Source organism: Martes martes (assembly GCF_963455335.1).
Source record: "Martes martes genome assembly, chromosome: 5".
Lineage (NCBI taxonomy): Eukaryota > Metazoa > Chordata > Mammalia > Carnivora > Mustelidae > Martes > Martes martes.
Window position 1 is genome coordinate 48,253,198 of NC_137892.1, and position 27,227 is coordinate 48,280,424.

At 38.8% G+C, this 27,227-nt stretch overlaps 1 protein-coding gene across 1 annotated transcript in view; it reads right to left on the bottom strand.

Moving 5' to 3' along the window:
* Positions 1–745: 745 nt before the first annotated feature.
* FAM81B (family with sequence similarity 81 member B) overlaps positions 746–27,227 on the bottom strand; it is a gene marked incomplete at its 3' end in the record, with an annotated part of 52,314 nt that continues 25,832 nt past the window's right edge. The window contains exons 6-10 of the mRNA XM_080804488.1: positions 23,140–23,269; positions 13,092–13,198; positions 4,392–4,527; positions 2,589–2,784; positions 746–879 (exon numbers count right to left, since the gene is read on the bottom strand). Of these exons, the coding sequence (XP_080660614.1) occupies positions 746–879; positions 2,589–2,784; positions 4,392–4,527; positions 13,092–13,198; positions 23,140–23,269 (703 nt within the window). The remainder of the gene's footprint in view (positions 880–2,588; positions 2,785–4,391; positions 4,528–13,091; positions 13,199–23,139; positions 23,270–27,227) is intronic.

Genomic DNA, 27,227 nt, shown 5'->3' on the forward strand with positions numbered 1-27,227 from the left:
TTTGGCTCCTAGATCAAATTATATTGGATGTTTTTCATAGAATCTGGTGTATTCTCTTATTTGGCGTGGTTAGCTCTGACTTGCTCAGAACTTGACATAGTTCTGATACATAGTGAGCACAAATGAATCAATAATTTTATATGCATAGGCTAGACTTGCTCTAAATACTGGGATCCTTAGAAGACAAAAATCTCTGGATCAGAAGTTGCAGTGTGGCAGCCTGCTGGTTGTATCTGCCCTGCAGATACAGTCAATGTTTTGAACTAGCTGCTAATGCTTATAAATGGTTTCCTGTAAAACCTGATTTCTAGTTTCTCTTGAAAACTAAAATTTGGGCACTAATGGGTTATGTACTTATTGATAATGAAGTAGAACTGCGTGGTGGCTAGTCTTTTATGGGCAGGGTAAGTGGTCTTCAGTTTGCCACAGTTCCTGCCCTTGTAGTGTACACCAGGCCCCATCACTCATTGTTGGACATTTTGTAGACTGCTCTTTTTTATTTGTAGACAAATAAAAATACAAGAAGCCATGTAAAAAAAATTCCTTAACTTTTTCATGAACAAATTAATGGAGACATCATAAATTTCTTTGTTTTATTGGATTTTTCTGGCACATTAACCTCCTTAAAAAGGTGGTAAGAAATACAGAGATATAAGAAGCAGTAAATACCCCGAGATACTAACTTCTTTCCAACTTTTACCAGCAAGCCACTATATTAGCTGGTGAAAAAGATGACTGAAAAGTTTTATACCTCCTGGAGTTCCACTATCTTGCGCTGTAATTTCTTTAGGTCTTTCTGTACTTTATATTTCTCTAAATCCATCTTTGTTTTTTGTATTTGTTGGAGGGAGCTGAGAGAGTCATGAATTGATTGAAATCCTGGAAGAGGATATGAGAATAGGTATACTTAAACAGTGCATTGGAACTTTTTTTTTTTTAAAACAAAAGTTGCTGATCAGCAGTTCTGCCATAACTGATCATTTAATTAAAACCACATTAATTTCCATAAAGACCAGTCTAAAAATGTACAATGATCCATTTCTTATATGTCATGAAGATGCATTATTGGTAGTGTTTCAGCTCGTGTCTGGCTTCATTGTGAAAATTCAGTTCAGTTCTTCTCCTCTTTGCCCAAATATATTGCATAACAAAATAGTTCTATATTTCAAGAAAGAAATTTAAAATATTTTCTTCTCTCTGTGTATTTTGATAAGAAATTTTGATGCTCTTTTTTTTTTTTAAATTCTTGTTACCAAATTGAAGATAACACAGGTGAGATTTTTAAACTTCTCAGAAAGTATCCTGTTGAGGGACCTAAGTAGTGGCCACCAGCTGTTCCTCCTGGACCTCCACTCTCAGGGCTTTGTCCCTCTCTTATGCAAGTCTAGTCACTCATGACTCAAGCTACCTACCAGAGCCCCCCAGACCTACCAGACCTCGGGCTTCTTAGGGTACAGCCCATTTCTTACTCATTGGACCTTTCACATAGTCATTTCTCAACACATTTTTATTAAAGGCATAAAGGAGCACACCATTCATTTGGAATTCCCCTTTGCTAGAACTCCAGGTTAGTAAAATTAAGAAACAGATATTGCAAGTTCCTCTTTAGCTCATTTTGGGGATGTACTAATGGAATGAATATAATTAAATCTCTGGTGCTATGGTAGAAAACAGTGCCCTAAAAGAAGGGTCACTTAAGTTTGAGATACGATTCCTGGCCAGATAATTCATTCTATTGATTTGGTGGTGGGAGATGGGGGCTAAGGGCAGTGTGGGTCAGATTTCCAGGCAGTAAATTTTACTTATATGCTAGGAACAGCTGGCAGAATGAGACCATAATATCTTCCCAAGACACCTTCAAGGCATCTCTGTACCAAAATTTGGGAGCATTTGCATGAATTTTTGGATTGGCTAACTAGAACACAGAAAATGAGATAGGTCTTTCTTTCATAAAGGAACCTCTGGTTCCTGGTAATTCCCTCAGGACTGTGACTCGAGGCAGATGGTGGCTCCACAGCACCTATCCCGTGTCCTTCCCTTTGACAAATTAGATGAGCCTTTCAAATTAATCCTCTTTGATGTTAGCTCAGCTTGACACTGCTGCCATTAGCCTCCTTAAGAAGAAAAGCAGTCATTATACTGGACTCTGTTAATTCATCTCTCTCTGTCACTTCTAAAGGTCAGGTCTCCAGTCTGACATCTGTCCAGGCTCATTACCTGCAGTTCAATGAGGGACATTTGATTTCAAGTCCTAATTTCATGATCTACCACAAATCAGACCTTGATCTCAAGGACTTTGCAAGTCTAACAATTCTATGATTCTATGATCTTCGTTTAAAAAAAAACAAAAACAAACTCACAGTCTTGGCAAGTTCGTGACGCTGCCAAGTCTGAATGAAGGAAGTGAGCTTGTTTACCTACCTTCCAATGGTATGCTGACATTCTGTAGGATATTTAGAAAAATCCAATTAAATACAAAAGGATATCCATAATGACAAGACTGATCCATGGCCATGAGCTCAAAGTAGACAGCTCTGAGGAATTGGATAAGCAAGGACTAGTGTTTTTAACCAAAGGTGTCTGCTCACCTGATTGATATTCACTCTGCATTTTCTCTAATTCACCCCAGATGTGCTTTTCCAGTTGGTTCATCTTTTTGGACAGTTTATTTTCTATATGCTTTACTTTGCTTAGTCCTCCTTCCTGTTTCTCTGTGTTAATGAGGTTCTCTAATTTGCTTGAAAGCTTCAGTAATTTTTCTTCCATTTTATTTTCAGACTTTTCCTATAAAAGATATGCGATAAAACACTGCAGAAAAGAAAACTTACATGGATTTGTATTTCCACTTAGAGAGGTTTTTAACAAGTTCACTTTTCCACGTTAAACATGAAAAATCTCACCAAGTTCCCTCTTATCTAGAACGGTGTTCACAGTTGTGAGTTCATCCCTTTGTTTGGCCTTGTTTGTAGTTTCTAGAATTCTGCATGTGATGGGAGAAAGAAAAGAAAGGGCTGTGTGGTCTTGCTAAAACGCCCTGAGCACTTGGAATTATAGTCTAGTATTTAAAGAAGTGTGGCCAAGGAAGGCATTGCAGACGCTGCTTGACCTAAGGTCCTTGGACACGTTCCTGTTAGGTGTCCATATTCTCTCAAGCTTAGTATCTCCACGTGGACAGAGTTCAGCTAGAATAGTGATTCTTGACCCCTGTTGTCCATTCATATCACCTGGACCATCACACCACCCCCCGAAACTCTGATTTAATTGGTCCACAGTGGAGCTCAGGAACGTATCTAGTTTAAAAACTCTCCAAGTGATTCTAATTGCAGCGAGATGAGGACTCCTGGGCAGCCCAAGCTTCATTAGCTGCTCTGCTCCTTCTCACCCCGCACAGGGAATTTGCAAGCAGCTGCCGGGAAAGACTGACTTGGAGCCCCTTTGGTTCTCCTGTCTTTGGCCCTGCCTGCTTGAGGGAGGCGGACTTCAGCCTGTCTCTTACTTGTGGTGGGAAGCTTCTGCCTGCAGGTGACCCTGTGGTCACCTAGTGCTGCCTAGAACTGGTGGATGAGTCTGTCTAACTCCAGGAGAACTAGCAGGCCCTCTTGGCTGCACATCACATCACACAGACTTCAGTAGCCTTATCAGTGATAAAGCTGTCACGGTTATTTCCATCCCCTGCACTCCTGCCTCTGTCAGCTGCCCAAAGACCCTCTACCGAAGTTCCAGAAACATCTTATCTGAATCATCAGCAAGGCTGGCAGTCCCTGGGGACACAGCTGGCCCTGTGCTGCTTTTCTACGGGGGTTAGCAGCTGGCTGGCTGAGTGGGCTGGAGTGGAAAGGAACCTGCAATGAACAGATTTCCCCTCCATCTTCGTAGTCTTGCCTCAGAGCTGGGGATTCTCTACAAGGTTGGATCTGGAAAAGGAGTTTTGAAAACCTTTGGTCTACTAATGGATCTTCGGAGAGGTAAACTGACTTGTCTATGGCAGAAATTTTTAGGCTTTATTGTGTCCAAGCATCAGCCAGGGAGCTTGCCTGGAAGCACAGATCCCCAGAGGAGGACCCTGGGGGTCTGATGCTACTCTGGGTTGGGACCAGGAATCTGTATTAAAAAAACAAAAAACAAAAAACAAAAAAGCCCAGCACCTCTCCTTAGGTTATTCTGTCATAGGTAGAGCAGACTCAGAAGTATAGGTTCATGGAGCTGGAGAGTAGCACACAGGACCAAGAGGCAGGGCCCTCGATTCTTATCCCGGTGCAGGAAAGGTAAGTTACTGACACAGTGGCTGTGACTGTGAATGTCACAATGAAACTTTCCAGACCTTGGCTCACTGCTAACATCCAGACCATGACTCTACAGCTGTTTACTTCAGGAATAACAGAACTCCTTACCAGTTTCTCCTGTAGGAGCTTCAGACATTGATTTATATGCCCAAGGTGGTCTTTTTCATAGGCGATGAACCGGCTTTCTGTCCATTTTTGATGGTTCTCCACTTCCTCATATAGATTATTTGAAAGTGAATTAAATCTAAGGGGGAAAATATTTCTATTTTAATAGGTAAATTTAAACATAAAACCAAAATTTAATATTGAAAAACACAGTTTTTTTTTTTTTCAGATGTTAAGGCTCAGGATGTCTAGTGGGTGCTTACAGTTTGATGTGGCAGGTGGGGGGAGAGGGAGCACAATCCAGGTCCCTGCCCCGAGCTTGCATTCAACCCAGCTGCTGACAACACCCCTCCTCATACCTTGAATTACACATATGCACAGTGACAGACACACAGACACACGGAACACACGCATCATCCATGCAGATTTCCTCTTAGGGCCCGGGGTGCATTGTATGTGTGGAAGAAACACTGATTAGTCACTTGGGATGGGGACAGCACTCTGTGGCAGGGATCAGCAAACTTTCTATAAAGGCTCGGGTAGTAAATATTTTGGACTTTGTGGGCCACTTGGTCTCCACGGCAACCACTCAGTTCTAGAAGGACTCGGTGCTGCCGTTGCCGTGAGAAAGCAGCCACATACGACATAAATAAGCATGGCTTACTTATAAACAAAGAATGAACATGTTTGTGGTCTGATCTAACTTGACAGACGCTGAAATCTAGATAGCCTATCATCACATGTCTTCAAATACATATTTTTGTTAAAATTAGCAGAAAGTGTGCAAATCATCCTTAGTAGTGAGCAGATTTGGCTAAGGGTGGTAGTTTGGGGAATCCCTGTTCTACAAGTGTCACTGCCCGGCTGGGGGAGGAGCCCTCCCCCCCACCCCTCAGAAGAGTCACAGATGAGGAGTGGGAAAGGGAGCTCAAGAGGACTTGGGGGGAGCAGAATGTCCATGGGAGAGGGTCCTGGCTTATCTTTTCTGTCTCCATTGCTTCCTGTGGGTCTTTGTGGATTCTTTGAGGGGTGGGGGGCAGGAAGGGCCGAAAGAGGTACTGAGTTATTCATGTGGAACAGAAACAGTCCTCATAGGCTAAGGGGCTGGAAGCGACTGCTGCCAGCGAGATGATACACCGCGGGAACATGAAATGGAGAATGAAGGGTTTTTAAAAATGGGAGTGGCTGTTATTACAGAGAGTAAAGGTTTGAAATCATACATCATCAATTTGAAAAGTCGCTGTAGAGTGGTTGAGGGTGTGAGTGGCAAGGAGAATCCACAGCTGGCACCGCTGAGAGCTACGGGTCTGAGAATCGCCTTTTGGAATAGGCAGTATGTTAGAAAGGCGCAGTGCCTGGTGTTTGTTCCTGAAAATATTCAGACTGCCCGACAAGCGGGTGGCTTGAAATAATCATTGCTGGGATGTTTTTAGGGCCTATTATATGCAGATAATTTTGTTTGTTTGTGGTGTTTCTCACTGGAAACTGCTTAAGACGTGCTGGACATCCATTGCATGTCTGTGCCTCTTTAACTTCCCTGAAAAACGGTTCGAACTGGTATTTGGAAAAGACTGGTTACATTTTTATTTAGACCAGTGGGCTTCTAACAATGTACAGAGATGTTTTTGGTTGTCACAACTTGGAGGTGTTACTGATATGCAGAGGGTAGAGGCCAGAAATACTGCTAAGCATTCTACAGAGCACGGGACAGCCTCACAATAAAGAATTATCCAGCCCGATTGCCAATAGTGCCCACGTTGGGAAACCAGGATTTAGATGATGAAGTCGGGGAATGGGAAAAGTTAATTTTCCAATAGTTATATTAGTTGTAGTATAATAGCCGAATTCTGATCTTCATCTCTGTGAATTATCACATTTTTTGATACGGAGAGAGAGATTTTTCACATAGAAAGCATACCTTGATTCAGGGGAGTACTTCAACAATGAGGAAGATAGCTTTGGCCATGCTTCCTGTTCTTAATCCAATCATGATTTCCAAACACCTATGCTGCAGGCTAACAGCTGAAGCAGCTCAGACAAATACGTTCCCAACTGATATATGGACAACCTCATTTTAGTCAACTGTTTCCTATGTCTAGAACAGTCTTTCTTAGAACGTACAGTGGCTCTTGCCCTCATTTTATTCAGATTTCTATTCAGGCACCACTTACTACCTTAGCATAGGACTTTTTTTTTAAATTTTTAAATTTCTTTATAAACATATAATGTATTATTAGCCCCAGGCGTACAGGTCTGTGAATCACCAGGTTTACACACTTCACAGCACTCACCATAGCACATACCCTCCCCAGTGTCCATAACCCAACCATCTTCTCCCTACCCACCTCCCCCTGCAACCCTCAGTTTGTTTTGTGAGAAGAAGAGTCTCTTATGGTTTGTCTCCCTCCCGATCCCATATTGTTTCATTTATTCCTTTCCTACCCCCCAAACCCCCCATGTTGCATCTCCACTTCCTCATATCAGGGAGATCATAGGATAGTTGTCTTTCTCTGATTGACTTATTTCGCTAAGTCAATCTAGTTCCATCCATGTCGAGCATAGGACATTTTTTAAACCGCACTTAAAAAAAAACAAAAGCTTTCATTTTCCCCATCTGACTCTCCCTATTCCTTTACCATACTTCAGTTTTCTCCAAAATGCTTATCACCACGTGTGATATGTATATGTATGTGTGTGTGTGTGTGTATATGTGTGTGTGTGTGTATATATATATATATATATATGTAATTTTTGTGCTGTCTGCTTCACTAGAACCTAAGCTCCACGAAAGCATTTTGCTTTGTTCACGGCCGTGAACAATGGCTGGAATGTAGGTGCTCGATGAATAGTTGAATAAATGGGTAAATGATTCATTCCTTCTCATTTGATACCTTTTACTAGGGCTGTTCACAAATAATAATTCATACACCTGCCAAGGTATTTCGAGATCTGATCTTCAGTTTTCATCTTCCCTTTCCTATCTCTGGTGGAAATACTAATTAATGGTGATGGTTAGAAGGACAGTAAATCCCCAGAAAATCAAGAGGTAGCTTTGCAGTTGGGAATCCAGGCTTCATCCTTCAGCTGTACTGTGTATATGGATGTGAGCATTTACTCTCATTACTGATACAGTATTAACATCCCTCTGAACACCAGGGAACCATTAAACGTGCCCAAGTAATATCTTTAGAAGTGCATATCAGTAATTAGAATTCTGAAATTAAAGTCATAAAGAATGATTTACTACTTATGTTCATTTTACTCCAAGGTTTTGCCTATAGTTAGAGACTCACTTTCCTGGTAAGCATCAAAAGTCAGACTCTGGGTAGTTTATGAAAATGTGAAAGAATTTTTTAAAAAGCATTCTCTTTGAAAGAGAAAAAGGATTAACTAAAATAAAGGTTTATATAAATCTCTTTCTTTCCTTAGTCTTTCCCCTAACACAATGGACATAATTTTCCAGGAAAGAATTACTTTTCTATGAATTACAGAATTTACAGTTAAAATTTCAACGGGACAAATTTATCTTGGATGACATTCGCATTTTAGTTCCCAGATCCTGTACTCCAATAGTTATGGTTGTATTTCTATCAGATACAGGTAGGCAAAGATAGGAAGATAGGGAGGGAGGAAAGTAGATGCATGGATGGATAGATAGCTTTTTTTTCCTTTTTCAAAAAACACAAAAGTCAGACTTAAATTATGGCCTGAGACCTGGCTAGGATAATGTGAGATACAGGTTTTACAAGATTTTTATATTGGTGGAATCAAGTTAATATACATACTAAGGACAATAGTAAGGGAGAAAGTTACAAAAGGGTAAAATAAAATTTAATAGGGATCTATAGACATAGCAGATAGCTGTGCTGGATATGAATGGTGAGGGAGAGTGTAGGTCTTGCAACAATCATCCTAGTGATCACTGTGGTTATGGTAGACATACGTGAATGAGGACATAGCCCTATTCTGGGCCTTTTTTTTTTTTTTTTAAACCATTTCACTTATGTCTCAAATTCATTGTCTTGCATTCAATAAGTGATTGAACTTTTCTGGAAGACATGAAAAGTTTAAATTCTTGGACGCTCTTGCCATGAACAGACTCTCAAGAATTCAGATAATGGCTTTAACAAAGTCAGTCTTTGGAGACTGAATCTAAGATTTTGAGTTTCACGTTTAGAAGAAAGAAATTAATTCCAAGAAACTTTTTTTTCCTTGCTAAATTTTTACGTATCTACTTAAACTGATTTCTTCTTTAGGTCCTGTGGTTCCTAATTAGGGACACTAATAAAGAGCAACTCGAACTCCATGCTGATAGGAAGACTTCTGATTATCATTCCATGTTGTACTAGAGCTTAAATCCCAATACTTTCCTAGCCTCATACCTTCATAGTTTCAAGCAGATGTGATCTTTCCATTCCCTAAATTTCTGTAGCACAATTAGTTTAATACTGGTTGAAATTGGGAGATGGAGGAGTCACAGATCGGCAAAATGACCTGAGATTTGGAGTCAGACACTTTCTAAGTATGTGACTTTGGGTAAATTTTTTAATTTCTGTGATTGTGTTTCCCCATCACTAAAACGGGAATAAGAGCTGGATGTACCTGGCTGTGTTGATAACTTAGTGATTGTTAGATATTTATAAATAACATTAGTGTATTTATTATTTCTGCCTACTAATACACCTCATTTAACATTGTCTTAACTTTTACTTTACCTATGTTAAGATTTTCACCTATTTATGGACTTCCCCCCAACTATATGTGGCTATGATTTTTGTCCTTGAGTATTCCAAAACACAACTCACATGTTACCGGTCCTCAAAATATTCATTCATTCATTCACTGGCTTCCATTTGTGTCTGAATGTGCTGTGTGCTGAGAATACAGAGATGGAGGAGACATACCCTGGACTTTTGAATAGTTTGTAATTTAATACTGTGGTAGCATTTTTCAAAGCTGTGTGGGAAGATTTGAGTCCATGCATTTGCTTCATTGATCGAATAATTTTTCTTTTCTTATAAATCACTGTCAATTAAACATTGTCAGCACCAAGAACTATCTAGGGAGTGAATGGCATGTACTTTCCCTGCCAAACCCTTGCTAAAAAACAGCTGTGTTTTATGATGACTCAGACTCTCTCTCTATAAGCACTAAATTGTTGACTGAGGACATGACTTAACTGACCATCTGACTAAGACTCTTCTGGAAAAAGGAGGCTCAGTGCAGGGGTTCAGATGAAAGAGCCAGTACGTCTCCTTTGTCAGTTCTAGTGATCATTGCCAAAGGGCCAGGAAATCATTAAAAAACCACAGACAGTATTGGGGCTTTAATATTCTGTATAAGGTATATGTTTAATTGACCGTTAAACTTGTTAAAGTTTCTAACTGGTAAAGTTGTTCAATTAAACATACTTTTGAATGTCATTAAAATGCTTTTAATTCCTTTATTCAGAGACAGTTGTTTCTTAAAAAAAAAAAAAAAAAAGCAAATACTCTACCTCATTCACTTTAATTTGAGATATTCTCTGAGTGGAAAAGAAAAAAAAAGAAAGCCCTACCCACCTTACTTTCCCTTTGAGGAAAATATATTTGCAATACATATCTCAGTCAAAGGGTTAATACCCCTAACTTGACGGAATCCTACAAATGATAAGAAAATGATGAAAATCACAATACAAACTGACAAATGATAAAATGGACAATTCACAGAAAAGGAAATTCAAATGATGCAAGGAATGCAAAGGAAAACAAGAGATGCAATCTTCATCCTTTAATTGGCAAGTATTAACAAAAAAATCCAGTATTGGTAAGAATGTAGAGAAAGGTTTTTTAATATATTGCTGGTAGAAGTGTGAATGATACATTAAAAAAAGAAATTTATAAACATTAATAAATAAGCTCTTTGACCTAAGAATCTTGCTTGAAGAAATAAAAACATCTACACTTAAGAATATTTAAGGATATATATATATTATTACATATTTTATAGATATATATATTTAAAGATATATATATGTAAATTTGGTATAGACATATATATGTATATCTATACAAAAAATTTTTGGTTTGTGGTATCTGGAAACTGGAAAGAATCTATTCATCAATAGGATAAATGATTGAATTAATTATAGGATATCTATAAGTTTAAATATTATTCAACTATTAAAAATAGTTTTAAAATAATATTCACTGATCTGGAGAGATAACCAAGATCTACTGTAAAAAGCAAATTATTGAGGAATGTGACTAGGATGTATTTTTAAAAGCCATTTTCTATGTATACATATATGATGTGTATAATATATATAAACATCCTTTTTCTGTTATATCTATATATCAACAAGGAGGAAAGTAAGGAAGGACACTCCTTGGTGTTAGCATTGGTTACGTTAGGAAGCTGAGATAAAAACCTTTTTTTCCCATCTTTGTTTAATTTTGTTACTTTTAGTTTTAAAAAATTGATGAAGATTTAACTAGAATTGAGTCAGTTGTGTATTTAAATGAGTTATTAGAGCTCACAGGTATTTGTGGAAAATTTTGGTTTATAAATTCAGCATTACCTACTGTAATACTAACAAAATTTTTAGACTTCATTATTTCAAGTGAGAAAATGATTCAAGTTTTTATTATTACAAAAATGTCCAGATTCATATTTAATCGTTTAGATGACTCATCTATAAGCCAATTTTTCACAGGACTGAAGACGGAAAAGCACACCACACCATCAATAAGGCATTAACCCTGATTCTCAAGACTTTCCTTTTCCTTGATTTGCTGTTTGTTAATACATTTCATTCCTTTAAGCCAGTATTCCATTCCAGATTACAAATCCCCTTTCTCTCCAAGTAAAATCAGTTCTTAAGGTGTACTCCTAGAAACAGTTTACTTTTCTACTTCTCCTTTGGACACTTTATTTAATTTTATTTAATTGTAAGCTAACGGGATTAGATCAAGCACCACACAGATTTTAACTGAGCATCTTCACTGCACTGGAATTTAAGCACTTAGACATGCTTTTTTAGACTGGTATTTTCTTTTTACCCAAGACATTGACTTCTTTGAATTTTAGGGATAACTGGTTTTTTTTTTTATATTTTATTTATTTATTAGAGAGAGAGAGAGAGAGCGAGCACAGGCAGACAGAGTGGCAGGCAGAGGCAGAGGGCGAAGCAGGCTCCCTGCCAAGCAAGAAGCCCGATGTGGGACTCGATCCCAGGATTCTGGGATCATGACCTGAGCCGAAGGCAGCTGCTCAACCAATTGAGCCACCCAGGCGTCCCTAGGGATAACTAGTTTTTCATCAATTTCTAGGACACACCTATTTCCCAATTTAACATCTCTGAAATCGGAAGGTGTCTTGAAAATGATGGTGTGCTATGGTTTAATTGTTAGCATCACATTTTAGAGGAAAAAAAATAATCATATGTCTTATAATTTGTGGCACTTAGATTTAATAAAGTACTATAAAGACGGGTGAAAATGGAGCAAGCAGAGTATATTCAGAGTCCTGCATTTGACCAAGTCATTAAACCCAGGGGCTGTGGGACAGAGAGGGAAAAGAAAGCGGCGAGAAGGAGCAGTAAGATGGTATTGTCCAAGTGACTAGAATTTTCCTCTGCCTGCACCAGGACTACAGGAAATGGTGGTCACTTAAACAAGAAAGGAGGGTTTGGGAATACGGAGGCCGGTAATTGGAATGTTTGTGGAGTCTTGCCTTCTTTACCGTCTTCTCTATTGTGTAGGGGAAAAACTCAGTGAAGAAGGGACAGAGACCAGTCTTAAAAGAGGGAGAACGTGGGGCGCCTGGGTGGCTCAGAGGGTTAAAGCCTCTGCCTTCGGCTCAGGTCATGATCCCAGTGTCCTACGATCGAGCCCCACATCGGGCTCTCTGCTCTGCGGGGAGCCTGCTTCCTCCTCTCTTTCTGCCTGCCTCTCTGCCTAGTTGTGATTTCTGTCTGTCAAATAAATAAAATATTAAAAAAAAAAAGAGGGAGAACGTAAAGGAGCGAGTAGAGAATCTCAGAAGAAATTTTAGAAGGGAAGCTTGTAAATCAGTTATTTTATAAGTTATTGGGTAGTTTGTGGAATAGATATATATTCAGTGAAGTGTATTACATTGAGGCATTTTAATATATAACTGATGATAAGTTAAAATTCTATAGGAAAGGTCATGCTGTATATCAATTCAGTTGTAATATACAAAGAGAATGACAAAATTAATATTCATATTTCCTTTCGTTAGCTTTTTATTTAAATTCCAGTTAGTTAATATACAGTGTAATATTAGTTTCGGGTGTACGACATAGACACAGTGATTCCACTCTTCCTTACAATACCTGGTGTTCACCCAGTGCCCCCCTTGATCCCTATCACCTGTTTCATCCATGCCCCACCCACCTCCCTTCATATCTCCTTTATTATGAATACTGTATAAGTTGCTTTAGTGTAGCGTATTCTTGCTATCAGTTTGTTGCTTTATGTCTTGGCTAGTTTCAAATTCCTGGGATGGGTTCTCATTTTTTTTTATAATTTTTTAATAAACATATAATGTATTTTTAGCCCCAGGGGTACAGGTCTGTGAATCGCCAGGTTTACACACTTCATAGCACTCACCATAGTGGGTTCTCATTTAATGCCAATACTTTCATTAGGCAAAACATTTTGGAATGTACTGAACAGAATTAAAAATCTCCTATTCACTTACTTGAACTCCAGAAGGTTCATTTCATGGCGATGATCTCCTTGGACCATCTTTAAATTTGAGATTTGCTCAGAACTGGAAGCCTCGATCTTTCCTAACAGCTGCATTACCTAATGAAAGTACAAAAAGGAGTTTTTGTGTGTGTGTGTGAACAAAATCACTAGCACTTATATTAATTATATTTTATTCCTAAAAGAGCCAAGAAATGGACTTGAGCCTAAAGCATATTTGCATCTGAAAATGATTTTTTCTAAAGGAATGATTCAATAGTTATAGAACTATCATCAGGGGAAGAATTATAGGGAAGCATTACATTTTGTTGTCTCTAATATTCTTCTTAATAGGCTACCTAATGATATAACAAAAACATAGAATTGATATTAGTTTATCATTTTGTTAATTTTAATTATTTCTTTTCTTTTTCCCCAATTATAGTGTAAGTCAGTATATATCCTCTATCACCATTTTAGCCTTAGTGCCCATTAGGTGGACAATGGTAAATATTCACCAAAGGCTTATTGAATAAGTATTTAAACGCACCATTAATTAGACTCTGAGGGAAATGCACAAGTGGCCAAAGACTAGGCTTCAGGAATTCCCAGGGAGCAGTCTGACATGACGGCAAGCGAATTCCATGAAAAATGACTTTAGGGCATATAAAGAGAGGAGAAAACAAGTTCCATTTCTGGAAGTTAAGACAAGAGTGCCTTCCACACAGCAGAAACATTGAGGAAGTTCCTTTAGGTGAAAGGACTGGATTGGAAAATAGAACAGAATTGCCGCACGTAATCACTCCTACAGTAATCACTGTCCAGGGGAATGAAACGATACAATGGGCTTTGGCCAAACAGAATTCAACTCTGACACAGACAGTCACGTGGAGGAGAGTGGGCAGTTAACAAAATCTATGTTCCCAAAGAGGTGAATAACAGAAGAGTTTGAACAGATAAATGTGGGGTGGGCATCCAGTGCCCATGAATGGCTATTTATAGGAGATACACTTAAAACGGGCTATTTAGAGGAGGTATACTTCAAGGCCAAATTGTTAACAATAAAATATTAGGCAAATATATCCCCGGCAAAAGCAAAGGAAAAGAAAGCTGGCAGAACAATATTGTTAGACAAAGTATTATTCAAGGCAAAATGTGTTAAATGGGACAAAGGTGGGCATTTTTGCAGATGAAGACTAGAATCCCCAGTGAAAAGAGTTTTGAACCTTTATTTATGTTATATTTTGAATTACAAAGATAAACTGAGATGATATATTAATGATTTTAAATGACTTCTCTTTGACCCATAGAAGTCAAGTAAGTAAAATAGAAAGAGAGATATGGGAAGACATGAAAAATATGGTTTATTTAGTAGATTTATATACCAAGCAATCTAACTTGCAAAGACCAAGAAACGCTCATTCTTTCCCAGTGCCCAGTGAGCATTTGTAACAACTAAGCACACATGTGACTATAAAGAACTCAAAGTAGGGGCATCTGGGTGGCTCCGTCAGTTAAGCGTCAGACTCTTGATTTCAGCTCAGGTCATGATCTCAGGGTCATGAGATCAGGCCTCAAGAGCTCTCTTTCTCTCTCTGCCTCCCACCCCCAAAAAACAAACAAAAAAACCCCTCAAATTATTCCACAAAGCAGGAAAAGCACTTCACGAAAACTAGAAATTAACCGGAAAAGTGTAAAGAAACAAAAACCCAACCATTTGAATGAAGTAACCTCTTTTAATTCTGTTGTTTAATTCCAGTGTTTTACATGGAAATGTGCCTCTCGGATCTACTCAGAGGAATATAACTGGCCAAGGGCCCTGACGGCTGTGTTTAAAATGCATAACCATGTGTGGATACTGTGCTTCCCATTGGCTGCTCCCAGCCAATGTCTTAATAGTTTTACTTTGATGAGTGACTTTGGTTCAAAGAACTGGATGAAACTAATAGAATGTCTGTCTCAGACCTTCCTTTTCTTTTTCACAGGAGTCAGACCTATTTGTAACCTGACAGCTCTCTGTATCTTTTCTAGGAACCTCCTCATTTTCCTTCAAAAATTTTCCCCCTCAATTAATCTCTTCTCTCTCTCTCTCTTTTTTAAGATTTTTAAAAATTTATTTTAGAGAGAGAGAGTGTGCACAAGTTGCGGGGGGGTGGGGTGGGCAGAAAGAGACTCTTCATGCAGCCTCCCCACTGAGTGCAGAGCCCACTGTGGGGCTCTATCTCATGACTCATGAGATCATGACCTAAGCAGAAACCAAGAGTTGAACACTTAACTGTCTGTGCCACCCAGGCACCCCCCTCCCTCCCAGTTAATCTCTTGCATATCAGTTCCTTTACGGAATTTGCTTCTCAAAGGCCTAACCCTAGTGTCGAAGAATAACTCTACTCAGCAATTACAATTTACTTAGGAAAGGATAATAACATTGTATATCGACAGGACACAGCCACATCTATGATCAGAGGTAAATTTGTGGCATTAAATGTTTCCATAATTATATAAGACAGAATAAAGCTATATAAACTAATCATTCATTTCACAAGGTTAAAAAGAATAACAAAACTAACCAAGGGAAAGCAGAATGAAGAAACTGACAAATTGTAATAGATGGGATGGCTCCTTTAAGATGTCCACGCCCTAATCCCGGGAACCTGTGAATATGATATGTTAGATGGCCAAAGGGATTTGCAACTATAATTAAGGTTACAGACCTTGAAATAGGGAGATTATTCTGTTTTATCCAAGTGGGCCCAATTCAATCACATGAGCCTCTAAAAGCAGAGAACTTTCTCTAGCTAGAGTCAGAGAGACTTGAAGCCTGACATGGACTTAGCCTGTTCCTGGAGAAAGGCCACATGGAAAACATGAGAAAGAAGGCTGGCAACTGGGGGAATGTGAGTCTCAAAATGACAGCAGCAAGAACCCCTGTAGCACGACTGCAAGAAACTGAATTTGGCCAAAAGCTTGAATGAGTCTGGAAGAGGACTAATTCCCAGCATCACCTCAAAGGAACACAGCTGTCCTAATATCCTGATTTCTGTCTTGTGGAACCTTAAGTAGGGAGTCTACTCCAGCCTTGACCTGCAGAAACTATGAGATATTTTATATATATATATATATATATATATATATATATATATATATACACATATATATATATAATGAGATCTCTCTCTCTCTCTCTCTCTCTCTCTATATATATATATATGTAGCTATAAACCACTAAGTGTGTGGTAATTTGTTACGAAGGCAATAGAGAACTAATACACAGATATTAAAAATCCATGAGCAAGAAAAAATATAGGTTTGATATGTGAATCCAAGAGTTGCTTCTTTGAAAAGGTAAGAGGCAAAGTTTTTCTCAGTCTAAATGTAAAGAAAACACATAGACACTCAAATTAGGAATAAGAAAAGATAGAGTAGTTATAAGTATGAACCCAATAATGTAGTGAATATATTCTCAAAGCTGAAATTATAGATAAAGTGGAAGGCAAATAATTATAGACTTTAATTCATCGCTCACAATCCAAGACAGAAGAAAAGACCAAGAAAATAAGTAGGAATACAAAGACGAATCAAAAGGTTTGAGTTTGTTGATTTAAGCAATTTTTTAGATACTGACTGTATGTTTTCCTTAAAAATGCAGGACATATTCTTTTTAGAACATGTGCAAAATTTTACTATCCAGCCACCAAATAAAGCCCGTAAGATATTCCAAAAATAGAGGTGCCTGGGCCGCTCAGTGGGTTAAGCCTCTGCCTTCGGCTCGGGTCATGATCTCAGGGTCCTGGGATCCAGCCTGGCGTGGGGCTCTCTGCTCAGCGGGGACCCTGCTTCTCTCTGTGTCTCTGCCTGCCTCTCTCTCTCTCTCTCTGTCAAATAGATAAAATTCTAAACAATACTATAAAAAAAGATATTCCAAAAATAGAAACTGGTATATACACTAAAAATTTCAATTACGATGAGATAAAACTTAAAATGAATACCAGGACAACAGAAAATCCTTAACTCAGTGATGCCAACAACCCCTCTTAAGCTGTTCAGTCAAAGGAAGAATTCAATATACAACTGCAGAATTTCTAGGAAACAATAATGAGAACACAATATCAACCCTACAGAATACAGGGGAGTAGACGAATGCTCAGCGAAAATTCATAGTCAAAGTGCTTACGTCAGTAAAACAAAGACTACAAATATATGTGGTTCAAAAAGTTAGAAAATGAGCAGCAAAAGAAATCACAAGAAAGGGAAAAAGATAAAGTCAAAAGCTTAAATTATTGAGAATATATGAAAAACAAAAGAGAAGCAGAACTTAAAAATACATAAAAATACTGGCTCGTTGGAGAGCAATCAATAGCGTTAAGACACCACTAACCTAACTAATCAAAGTGGGGGAGAAAAAGCACAAATAAAATGGCAAAGAGGAAAAAAATACAAAAGTAGGAAGAATTAAAACAATCCTACAAGTATTTTGCATAATTTTATGGAAATTAATTTCAAAATCTGAATGAAAAGCATACTTTTCCCCAAGATCCTTGAAGAGAGGGCACCTTTAAACAGACCACTTTCCGCAGAAAAAACTGAGCAAAGCTATCAAAGGTCTTTCCTTCCCACTAAATCAGTAGACCCATATGAATTCAGAGGCAAAACTACCAAATCTTTAAAGAATAGATCATTGCAATGCTCTTTAAACTATTTCAGAGCATAGAAAAAGAACGGAAACTTCCAAATTATTTGTATGAAGTAAGCGAAACATCGATTCTAAAATCTGAAAGCGTTTGCACAAAAAGACTAATCTTGTTTATAAACATTGATGAGAACTTCTCAAATAAAATATCAGCAAATGGTATCCAGCAGCACAACTTAACAAAAAAACAACATAATCAAGTGCAATTTATTTTTTAGAACAAGAATTGTTTAATAAGAAATAGGTTAATCCAAATAATTATGCTAGTATAGTTTAAGAGAAAACTCACATGATTATCTCCACAAATGCTGAAAAGGCGTTTGCCAAATTCATAATCACTCTTAATTAAAAACAAAAACTCAATAAAATAGGAATAGTTGTGCATCAAACATGTTTATTGAGGAAACATATCTCTCACCATGAGGGAAGCGGGGGATATTTCTGTTAACGTCAGGAACAAGAGCAGGATGACCATTGTCCCCATGCTACTATTTAATATCACACTGGAGTTATTAAAACAGTTAGAACATGGAGAGAAATTATGTGTGTGAAAAATGGGAAAAGACGGGTAAACTTATTACTGAAAAATCATACGACTGTGTGCCTGGAAAACAGCAACAGCAACAAACCGAAAAATTTCTACAGTCAAGACAAGAATTCGCTAAATTAGTAAAATTTAAAATAATATCACCTTCGTTATGTACAACTAACAACTAGTCAGAAGATATAATGAAACTTCATTACAATAAAGTAAGAAGAAAAAAGATAACAAAATCCCCAAATACACTGAAGATGATGCATGCTTGAGGAAAATCTGAAACCACTCCTGAAGGATGTAAAAGCAAACTTGCACAAATAGGAAGCACGCTGTGTTCTTGGATAAAACACTAAGCATTATCACTCTTTCAATTCTAAAGATTTTATTTATTTAAGAGAGAGAAAGGGCACAAGCCACAGGAGTGGCAGAGGCAGAGGGAGAAGCAGGCTCCCTGGAGAGCAGGGAGTCCGAGGTGGGGCTCAATCCCAGGACCCTGGGATCATGACCTGAGCCCAAAGCAGATGCTTAACTGGCTGAGCCACCCAGATGCCCCTACTTTGTCAATTCTAAACTGATAAATTTAACATGATTTTAATAAAAATTAAAATTGAGTTTGTTGATTTATTTGCTGGGACTAGACAGACTGATTTTAAATTCCTATGTGAAAAGAAACAATTATCACCAGGACAAAGGAGAAAAGAAAGCAATGAAAGGGACTCACTGTACCAGGTACTGGGGCACCTGGGTGGTTCTGTTGGGTTAACATCAGATTTTTGGTTTCTACTCAGATCATGATCTCATGAGTCCTGAGACAGAGCCCTGCATCAGACTCTGTTCTCAGCGCAGAGACTGCTCCAGATTGTCTCCTTCTGCCCTCCCCACCCCCCTCACACAAACCCTCTCTCTCTCCCCTTCTCTCTCTGAAATGAAGAAATAAATTTTAAAAAATTAAAGTACTACAAGGCCTCAATGATTAAAATAATAATTAAGACACATTATTAGAAAAAAACTCCAAATGGATCAAGAATTTAAATATAAATAGTAAAGCCATGAAAGTGCCAGAAGAAAGTATGAGTAATTCAGGCCTTTGTATGGGGATTTTCTTTCTACATGTTACTTAAAAGGAGCCACAAAAGAAAAGACTGATACATTTAGCTACAAATAGAGAACATAAGCGTGCCAAAACTCAAAAGACAGATGACAACCTGGGAAGATATATTCGCAGATCGTATCATAGAGAAGGGCTCATCTCCTTAATATATAAAGAACTCCTAGAAATTGAGAAGAAAAAGAAAAACAGACCAATAAGGAAATGGATAAAAGAAATGAATGGATAGCTCACCGAATAAGAGATACAAATAACTCTTCAAGATATGAGCCTCATTCACAATAAGAAAGACTAAATGAAACACAGAGACCATGGCAATCTTTTTCCTATAAGAACAGTCAATTTCAAAAGTCAACACCACTGGGGAGGCAATGGGGACCTTTTACATATTTTTACATATTTTTGGCGGCTGTGCAGTATGGTCAAAGTGCCACAGAGAGCAAGATCTTTCAAAATAGCAACCATGTACTTTGACCCAGCAATCACACTTTTGGGTGTTGATCCTACAAACATATGTACACACACACAATGACATTAAGTGCAAGGTTATACATTGCAGCATTGATTTGAAAGAGAGAAATATTAAAAATAGCCCAAATGTCCATCTGTGAGAGATTGGTTAAATGAGCCACTATAAAGCCACTATAAAGACAGGAAGAGTACAAGGTTGTAAAAAGGAATTAGGAAGCTCTCCATGTACTAATATGGCTGATCTCCAGGATGTATTTGCTTAGTTAGAAAAAGTAGGATGAAAGGCTTAAACATGAGACAGAATCCATCTAAATCCTCAGGGAGAAAATAGGCAGAAACCTCTTCAACCTCGACTGTAGCAACTTCTTACTAGACATGTTGCCAGAAGCAAGAAACAAAAGGCAAAAATGAACTACTGGGACTTCATCAAAATAAGAAACTTCTGCACAGTGAAGAAAACAACCAATAAAACTACAAGGCAGCCTACAGAATAGAAGAAGATATTTGTAAACGACATATCGGACAAAGGGTTAGTATCCAAAATCTGTAAAGAACTTATCAAATCAGTGCCCCCCAAACCAAATAATCCAGTTAAGAAATGGGCAGAAGACATGAATAGATGCTTTTCCAAAGAAGACATCAGATGGCCAACAGACACATGAGAAGATGCTCCACATCACTCATCATCAGGGAAATATAAATCAAAACCATGATGAGATGCCACTTCACACCTATCAGAATGGCTAACATAAACAACTCAAGAAACAACAGGTGTTGGCAAGGATGCAGGGTAAGGGAACCCTCTTGCACTGTTGGTGGGAATGCAAACTGGTGCGGCCACTCTGGAGAACAATATGGAGGTTTCTCAGAAAGTTTAAAATAGAACTACCTACCCTATGACCCAGCAATTGCACTATCAGGCACTTACCCAAAAGATACAAAAATACAGATTCAAAGGGGTGCATGCACCCTGGTGTTTATAGCAGCATTACCAACAATAGCTAAACTGTGGAGAGAGCCCAAATGTCCATCAATTGATGAGTAGATAAAGAAGATGTGGGACACACACACACACACACACACACACACACACACACAATGGAATATTACTCGGCCATAAAAAGAATGATATCTTGCCATTTGCAATGATGTGGCTGCAGCTAGAGTGTGTTATGCTAAGTGAAATAAGTCAGTCAGAGAAAGTCAAATACCATATGATCTCACTCATATGTGGCATTTAAGAAAGAAAACAGAAGAACATATGGGAATGGAGGGGAGGGAGAGAGGGAAGTGAACCATAAGAGAGTCATAACGATAGAGAACAAATTGAGGGTTGATGGAGGGAGGTGGTGGGGGGAGTGGGATAGATGACTGAAGGGTATTAAGGAGGGTACTTTTTGTGATGATCCCTTGGTGTTGTATGTAAGTGATGAATCACTGAACTCTATTCCAGAAACCAATATTGCACTGTATGTTAACTGAGTAAAATTTTGCATTTAAAAAAAAAGATAAAATAGGTGCATAGTAATACATATAATATGCTATTTTGTAAAGAGGGGGAAATAAGAATATATTTGCATTTGCTTCTATCTGCATAAAGGCATACTGAAAGTCTCCCCGACAGCATAATAAAAATGGTTTCAGTGAGGAAATGAAGAATGTGAGAATTGGTGACAGAAGTGGCATGAAAATTCTCAGTGTATACTTTTTCTTTTTAAAGATTTATTTATCTATTTGAGAGAGAGAGTGCCCCAGGGTGGGCGGAGGGGTTGTTGCAAAGGGAGAGGGAGCAGAAGAGAGAGAATCTCAAGCAGACTCATCTCAAGCAGACTCCTTGCGGAGCGTGGAGCTCAATGCAGGGCTCATTCTCATGACCCTGAGATCATGACCTGAGCTGAAATCAAAACTTGGATGCCTAACTGACTGAGTCACCCAGGCGCCCCTGTATTTTCTTATATAGTTTTGATCTGTGAATGATACATATCGTATGTATCACCCTAAAAAAACAAAGGATGAACTATAGTCAATGTCACTTTTGAACTTAGATGCAAAGTCAGATGCTGAGTGATTATACAAGACTGTATAGCGGAAAATGCTACAATGTTTCAGTTTGGGGAAATGTATTGACAAAGCACATTAGAAGTCCAAAGAGGTAAACAAGTGAACAAATAAAAACCCAAACCAGAAAACAACCAATATGATGATTTAGGCATTTGTTCATGTCTACAAGGCAACTTGTACAGTTAAATATTCAGTCCTAATAAAAACTAATGCAAGTAAGTAGGAATTGATGGATACTACCTTAATGTGCTTTAACATGTATCAAACCAACAGCCAACAGCAAACAGCAAAGACATCTCCAGTATAAACAGAAACCAGAGAAGCTGCCTTCTTAATTTTGGCTCAGGTCATGATCTCAGAGTCCTAAGATTGAGCCCCATATTGGGGTCCACACTGAGCGTGAAGCTTGCTTAAGATTCTCTCTCTCCCTCTCCCTCTGCCCCTACCCTTGTCCTCTGCTTGCAGGCTCTCTCTTGAAGGAAGGAAGGAAGGAAGGAAGAGGGGTGGGAGGGGGAAGGAATGGGACAAAGTAGGACACAGAAGATTTTGCATTAGCTCCTTTAGTTAAGCCATTGACTGGGAAGATGAGAAAGGAGAGGCATTTCAGGCAGAAAAGAACACAGATCATATGGGCCATACAATATCTTGGAATGAGTGGGGACCTACCTGCTCGTTGTTCAGTATCACTGGGTGTGAGGGGTGATCCAGGAAACATGGGGGGAGCTGCAGAGCTAAGCAGGGGCCAGTGTGGAGGTGGCCTTTAAAACCAGGTCAATGAGGGATTTGTATATTACTTTGTGAGAGACATAGCCTACTGTAGAGATGTAACATAATCAACTCATGTTTAGCTCCTATCTTTAATAATGATAGCTTCCATGAGAAATTGCTTTGCTTATAATCTTTGGTTCTACAATCTTTGAGGAAAACCCAGAGAGTAAGGCAATAAGAGCAACAGGAGAATCAAGTACCATGGGCTTGCAGTGGGCAGCTGTGTTGGAACAAAGGCAGTGCTCATTAAATATTTCTTAATTCAATGGACAGTGCTCATGGGGTCTATGCACGAGCTGTCATATTTAAACTCTTTGGAAGAAAAGGGTTCTTTTGAAATATTACCACTTGACTAGGCATTTTGATAAGCTATAATGATCTTCTGGCAGTAACACGTAACGTAAGAGTTCCAAATATTTTCAGTTTACCTTCACATCCAAGTTCTTAGAAACAGTTTCTAGGGCAGACATAAAATCTTGAATTGTTTTTTCAGTTTTCCGGTGCTCGTGTCTGATGAAGTGAATGTCTCCAGAAAGCTTCACAATGCTGGAGTCACATCTAGCAGCAAGATGAAAATGGGTTGTGAGATCAATGGGCTCAAACATTTTTTTAATACTACAGTAGGGTGTGTGCATTGACCTGATGGCAGAAATTCTAAAGTTCTTTGAATAATGAGTTAGTAGATAGAGGAGCAAATGCAGAAATCTTCCTTTTTCTCTTTTTTCCCTGATGGGAGAAGAACCACTTTGGATAATGATAACATTGATTGAAATCAAAGAACTGCGTGGAAGTAGATGAAGACGTTGGGAGAAAATGGTGAGAATTTTAGATTTTCAGTCTGATATATTAATTTGGTCATAGGAGTTCCAACAGATTTTAATGTTTTGGGAGTACTCCCTGCTGCCTATGGTGAGGCAAAATTGGAAATTTTTCCTGTTCTGTGTTGCCTTCTGAGTCACACTTTCCTCCATTTAGTCTCTTTTGTTGACTCCAAGATTGTTAATTCTTTTCCGGCTACAGAGTCCCAGGTCGCCATCATCTTCCAACCCATCTTTAGAAAGCAGTTTCCAGGGGTGCCTGGGTGGTTCAGTGGGTTAAAGCCTCTGCCTTTGGCTCGGGTCATGATCTCAGGGTTCTGGGATCGAGCCTGGCATCAGGCTCTCTGTTCTGCGGGGAGCCTGCTTCCTCCTCTCTCTCTGCCTGCCTCTCTGCCTACTTGTGATCTCTGTCTGTCAAACAAATAAATAAAATCTTTTAAAAAAAATTAAAACTGGTGGCATCATGTTACCTGATTTCAAGCTTTACTACAAAGCTGTGATCACCAAGACAGCATGGTACTGGCATAAAAACAGACACATAGACCAGTGGAACAGAGTAGAGAGCCCAGATATGAACCCTCAACTCTATGGCCAAATAATCTTTGACAAAGCAGGAAAAAATATACAGTGGAAAAAAGACAGTCTTTTCAATAAATGGTGCTGGGAAAATTGGACAGCTATATGTAGAAGAATGAAACTCGACCATTCTCTTACACCGTACACAAAGATAAACTTGAAATGGATAAAAGACCTCAACATGAGACAGGAATCCACCAGAATCCTAGAGGAGAACAGAGGCAGTAACCTCTTCGATATCAGCCACAGCAGCTTCTTTCAAGATATGTCTCCAAAGGCAAAGGAAACAAAAGCGAAAATGAACTTTTGGGACTTCATCAAGATCAAAAGCTTCTGCACAGCAAAGGAAACAGTAACAAAACAAAGAGGCAACCCACAGAATGGGAGAAGATATTTGCAAATGACAGTACTGACAAAAGGTTGATATTCAGGATCCATAAAGAACTTCTCAAACTCAACACACACAAAACAGATAATCATATCAAAAAATGGGCAGAAGATATGAACAGACACTTCTCCAAAGAAGACATACAAATGGCTATCAGACACATGAAAAAATGTTCATCGTCACTAGCCATCAGGGAGATTCAAATTAAAACCACATTGAGATACCACCTTACACCAGTTAGAATGGCCAAAATTAGCAAGACAGGAAACAACATGTGTTGGAGAGGATGCATTCCACTGTTGGTGGAATGCAAACTGGTGCAGCCACTTTGGAGAACAGTGTGCAGATTCCTCAAGAAATTAAAAGTAGAGCTTCCCAACGACCCTGCAATTGCACTACTGGGTATTTACCCCAAAGATACAGATGTAGTGAAAAGAAGGGCCATCTGTGCCCCAATGTTTATAGCAGCAATGGCCACGGTCGTCAAACTGTGGAAAGAACCAAGATGCCCTTCAACGGACGAATGGATAAGGAAGATGTGGTTCATATACACTATGTAGTGTTATGCCTCCATCAGAAAGGATGAATGAATACCCAACTTTTGTAGCAACATGGACGGGACTGGAAGAGATTACGCTGAGTGAAATAAGTCAAGCAGAGAGAATCAATTATCATATAGTTTCACTTATTTGTGGAGCATAACAAATAACATGGAGGACATGGGGAGATGGAGAGGAGAAGGGAGTTGAGGGAAATTGGAAGGGGAGGTGAACCATGAGAGACTATGGACTCTGAAAAACAACCTGAGTGTTTTGAAGGGGCGGGGGGCGGGGGGTGGGAGGTTGGGGGAGCCAGGTGGTGGGTATTAGGGAGGGCACGTATTGCATGGAGCACTGGGTGTGGTGCAAAAACAATGACTTCTGTTATGCTGAAAAGAAATTAAAAAAAAAAAAGGAGGAGCTCTAAGGAAAATAAAAAAAATAAATAAATAAAAAATAAAAATAAAAAACCATTTGCCTTCTCTCAGTGCCAATCAAAACTCTTGTCCCTCGAGGGGTCTCAGTCAATTGTTGTCTTACATTAGGACAAAAACAGTTCACACTAACATGGGAATAAAGTTTTAGTCCCCCCAATTGCACTGGTATCTTGAGGAAGGAACTCCAGGGAAGTGGGGTTGGAGTTGAAGACGAACCATCTTCCCAGCGTGTCAGGGAACCCCACTGCATTATCAGCACTCAAGGCTTCTCCTGGGAGAGGACGGGTTACATATTGTATTATCCTTTCAATCCACACATATATGCACGAAAGATAGGATTTAGAACGCTGAGAGACAGTGCCTTTTATACGAAGTTATCAGAGATCACTTTGAGGTTTGTGATTTTATAAAATAACTCTCCCGACTGTCCTCAAATAATATTTATTAGGAAGCACATTTTCATGTTGTCATGCTAAGTGCTATAAATACTGTTTGTTTTATAGCTGTCAATATTTTTTAGGATCTGGAGATGGTTTTGTTTTTCTTAAGATTTTTGGTGCCAAAGCTGAGACAGAAGTGAGTAAGATGATAATTTTGCCTGAGAAATCCCTTCAAGAGATACCAGGGGACTGTCGTGGTGGGGGCGGGAGGGGGTGGCGGGGAGAGAATGCTGGGAACAAAAATTAGGAATTAAATCTGATCAAAAATTGGAACTTGGCTCGTAACACACCAGTCATAGGCAAAAGCCGTTTGGTAAGTAGAAACCATTGTTGTCAAAACAAGTTCTCTGGGCGGCTAGTTAGGATAATCTTATGTGAATCCACATTAAGATCCCCAAAGATTACACAGAAACAGTGGCTGCTGTCACGGCTCCCTGCCACTCCTCACCCAATGCCCTCCTTGTCCGCCATCAGAGACAGCTGGTCTGTGCCTTGTAGCCTAATGGTTAAGAAGTGGTCTCTGGTGTCACAATGAATGACCTGGCATTGAATCTGCTACTTTCTAGCTTGATACGTTATTCAAGGATGAAAGGAGGAACAAATAGACAGGATTTAGCCAGAACCTGGCACTGAGGAAGCTCCTCTACCCGATCAACAGCTTTATTTATTCTTTCCTGCCTTCCCACGCAGACACACACACCGCCAACCTGATGCCACACGCTGATTTGTTTTGTCTACCTGGTTGTCTAATGATTCTTTATTCCTGATGTCCAGTCACTTCGACCAGGATATCTTGACTGAATTGTTCTTATAGCAATGTTTCTGGGATTACAGTCTTGATCTACAGGTTCAAATCTCTGTTTTACTTTCTCTCTTACACCCATGAACAGTTTTTTCCTGAGGGATCCATTCTTTCTTCTTGAGGAAGTTCCTGTAGGGTCTACGTTGAATGAGTTTTACCTGTCTGCTGCATATATCAATTTTTGACAGCCATTTTTATATTGACAAACTCTTTTCTTTTCCTTTTTTATGGTTTGCTCGTGTTTGCTTTTTAAAAAATAAATTAGTATTACTTTTAGTTGTACTTATTCTATTTGGAGGGCTTCCAAAGCATATTTAATCTCTGTGATATTTCAGGGTTATAATTTTTTTTTTTCTCCACCTTAATCCTGAGCAATTCTAGTTCATCTTCTATCTCGTTCTTCTATGTGATCATCTCTTTTTGGGGGAAGCACTTTTATTTCTTTTTTTTTTTAATTATTTTTACTTAATGAAACTAAAACATGCCTATAGTTTAGAAGTCAGTAAAGACTAAAAG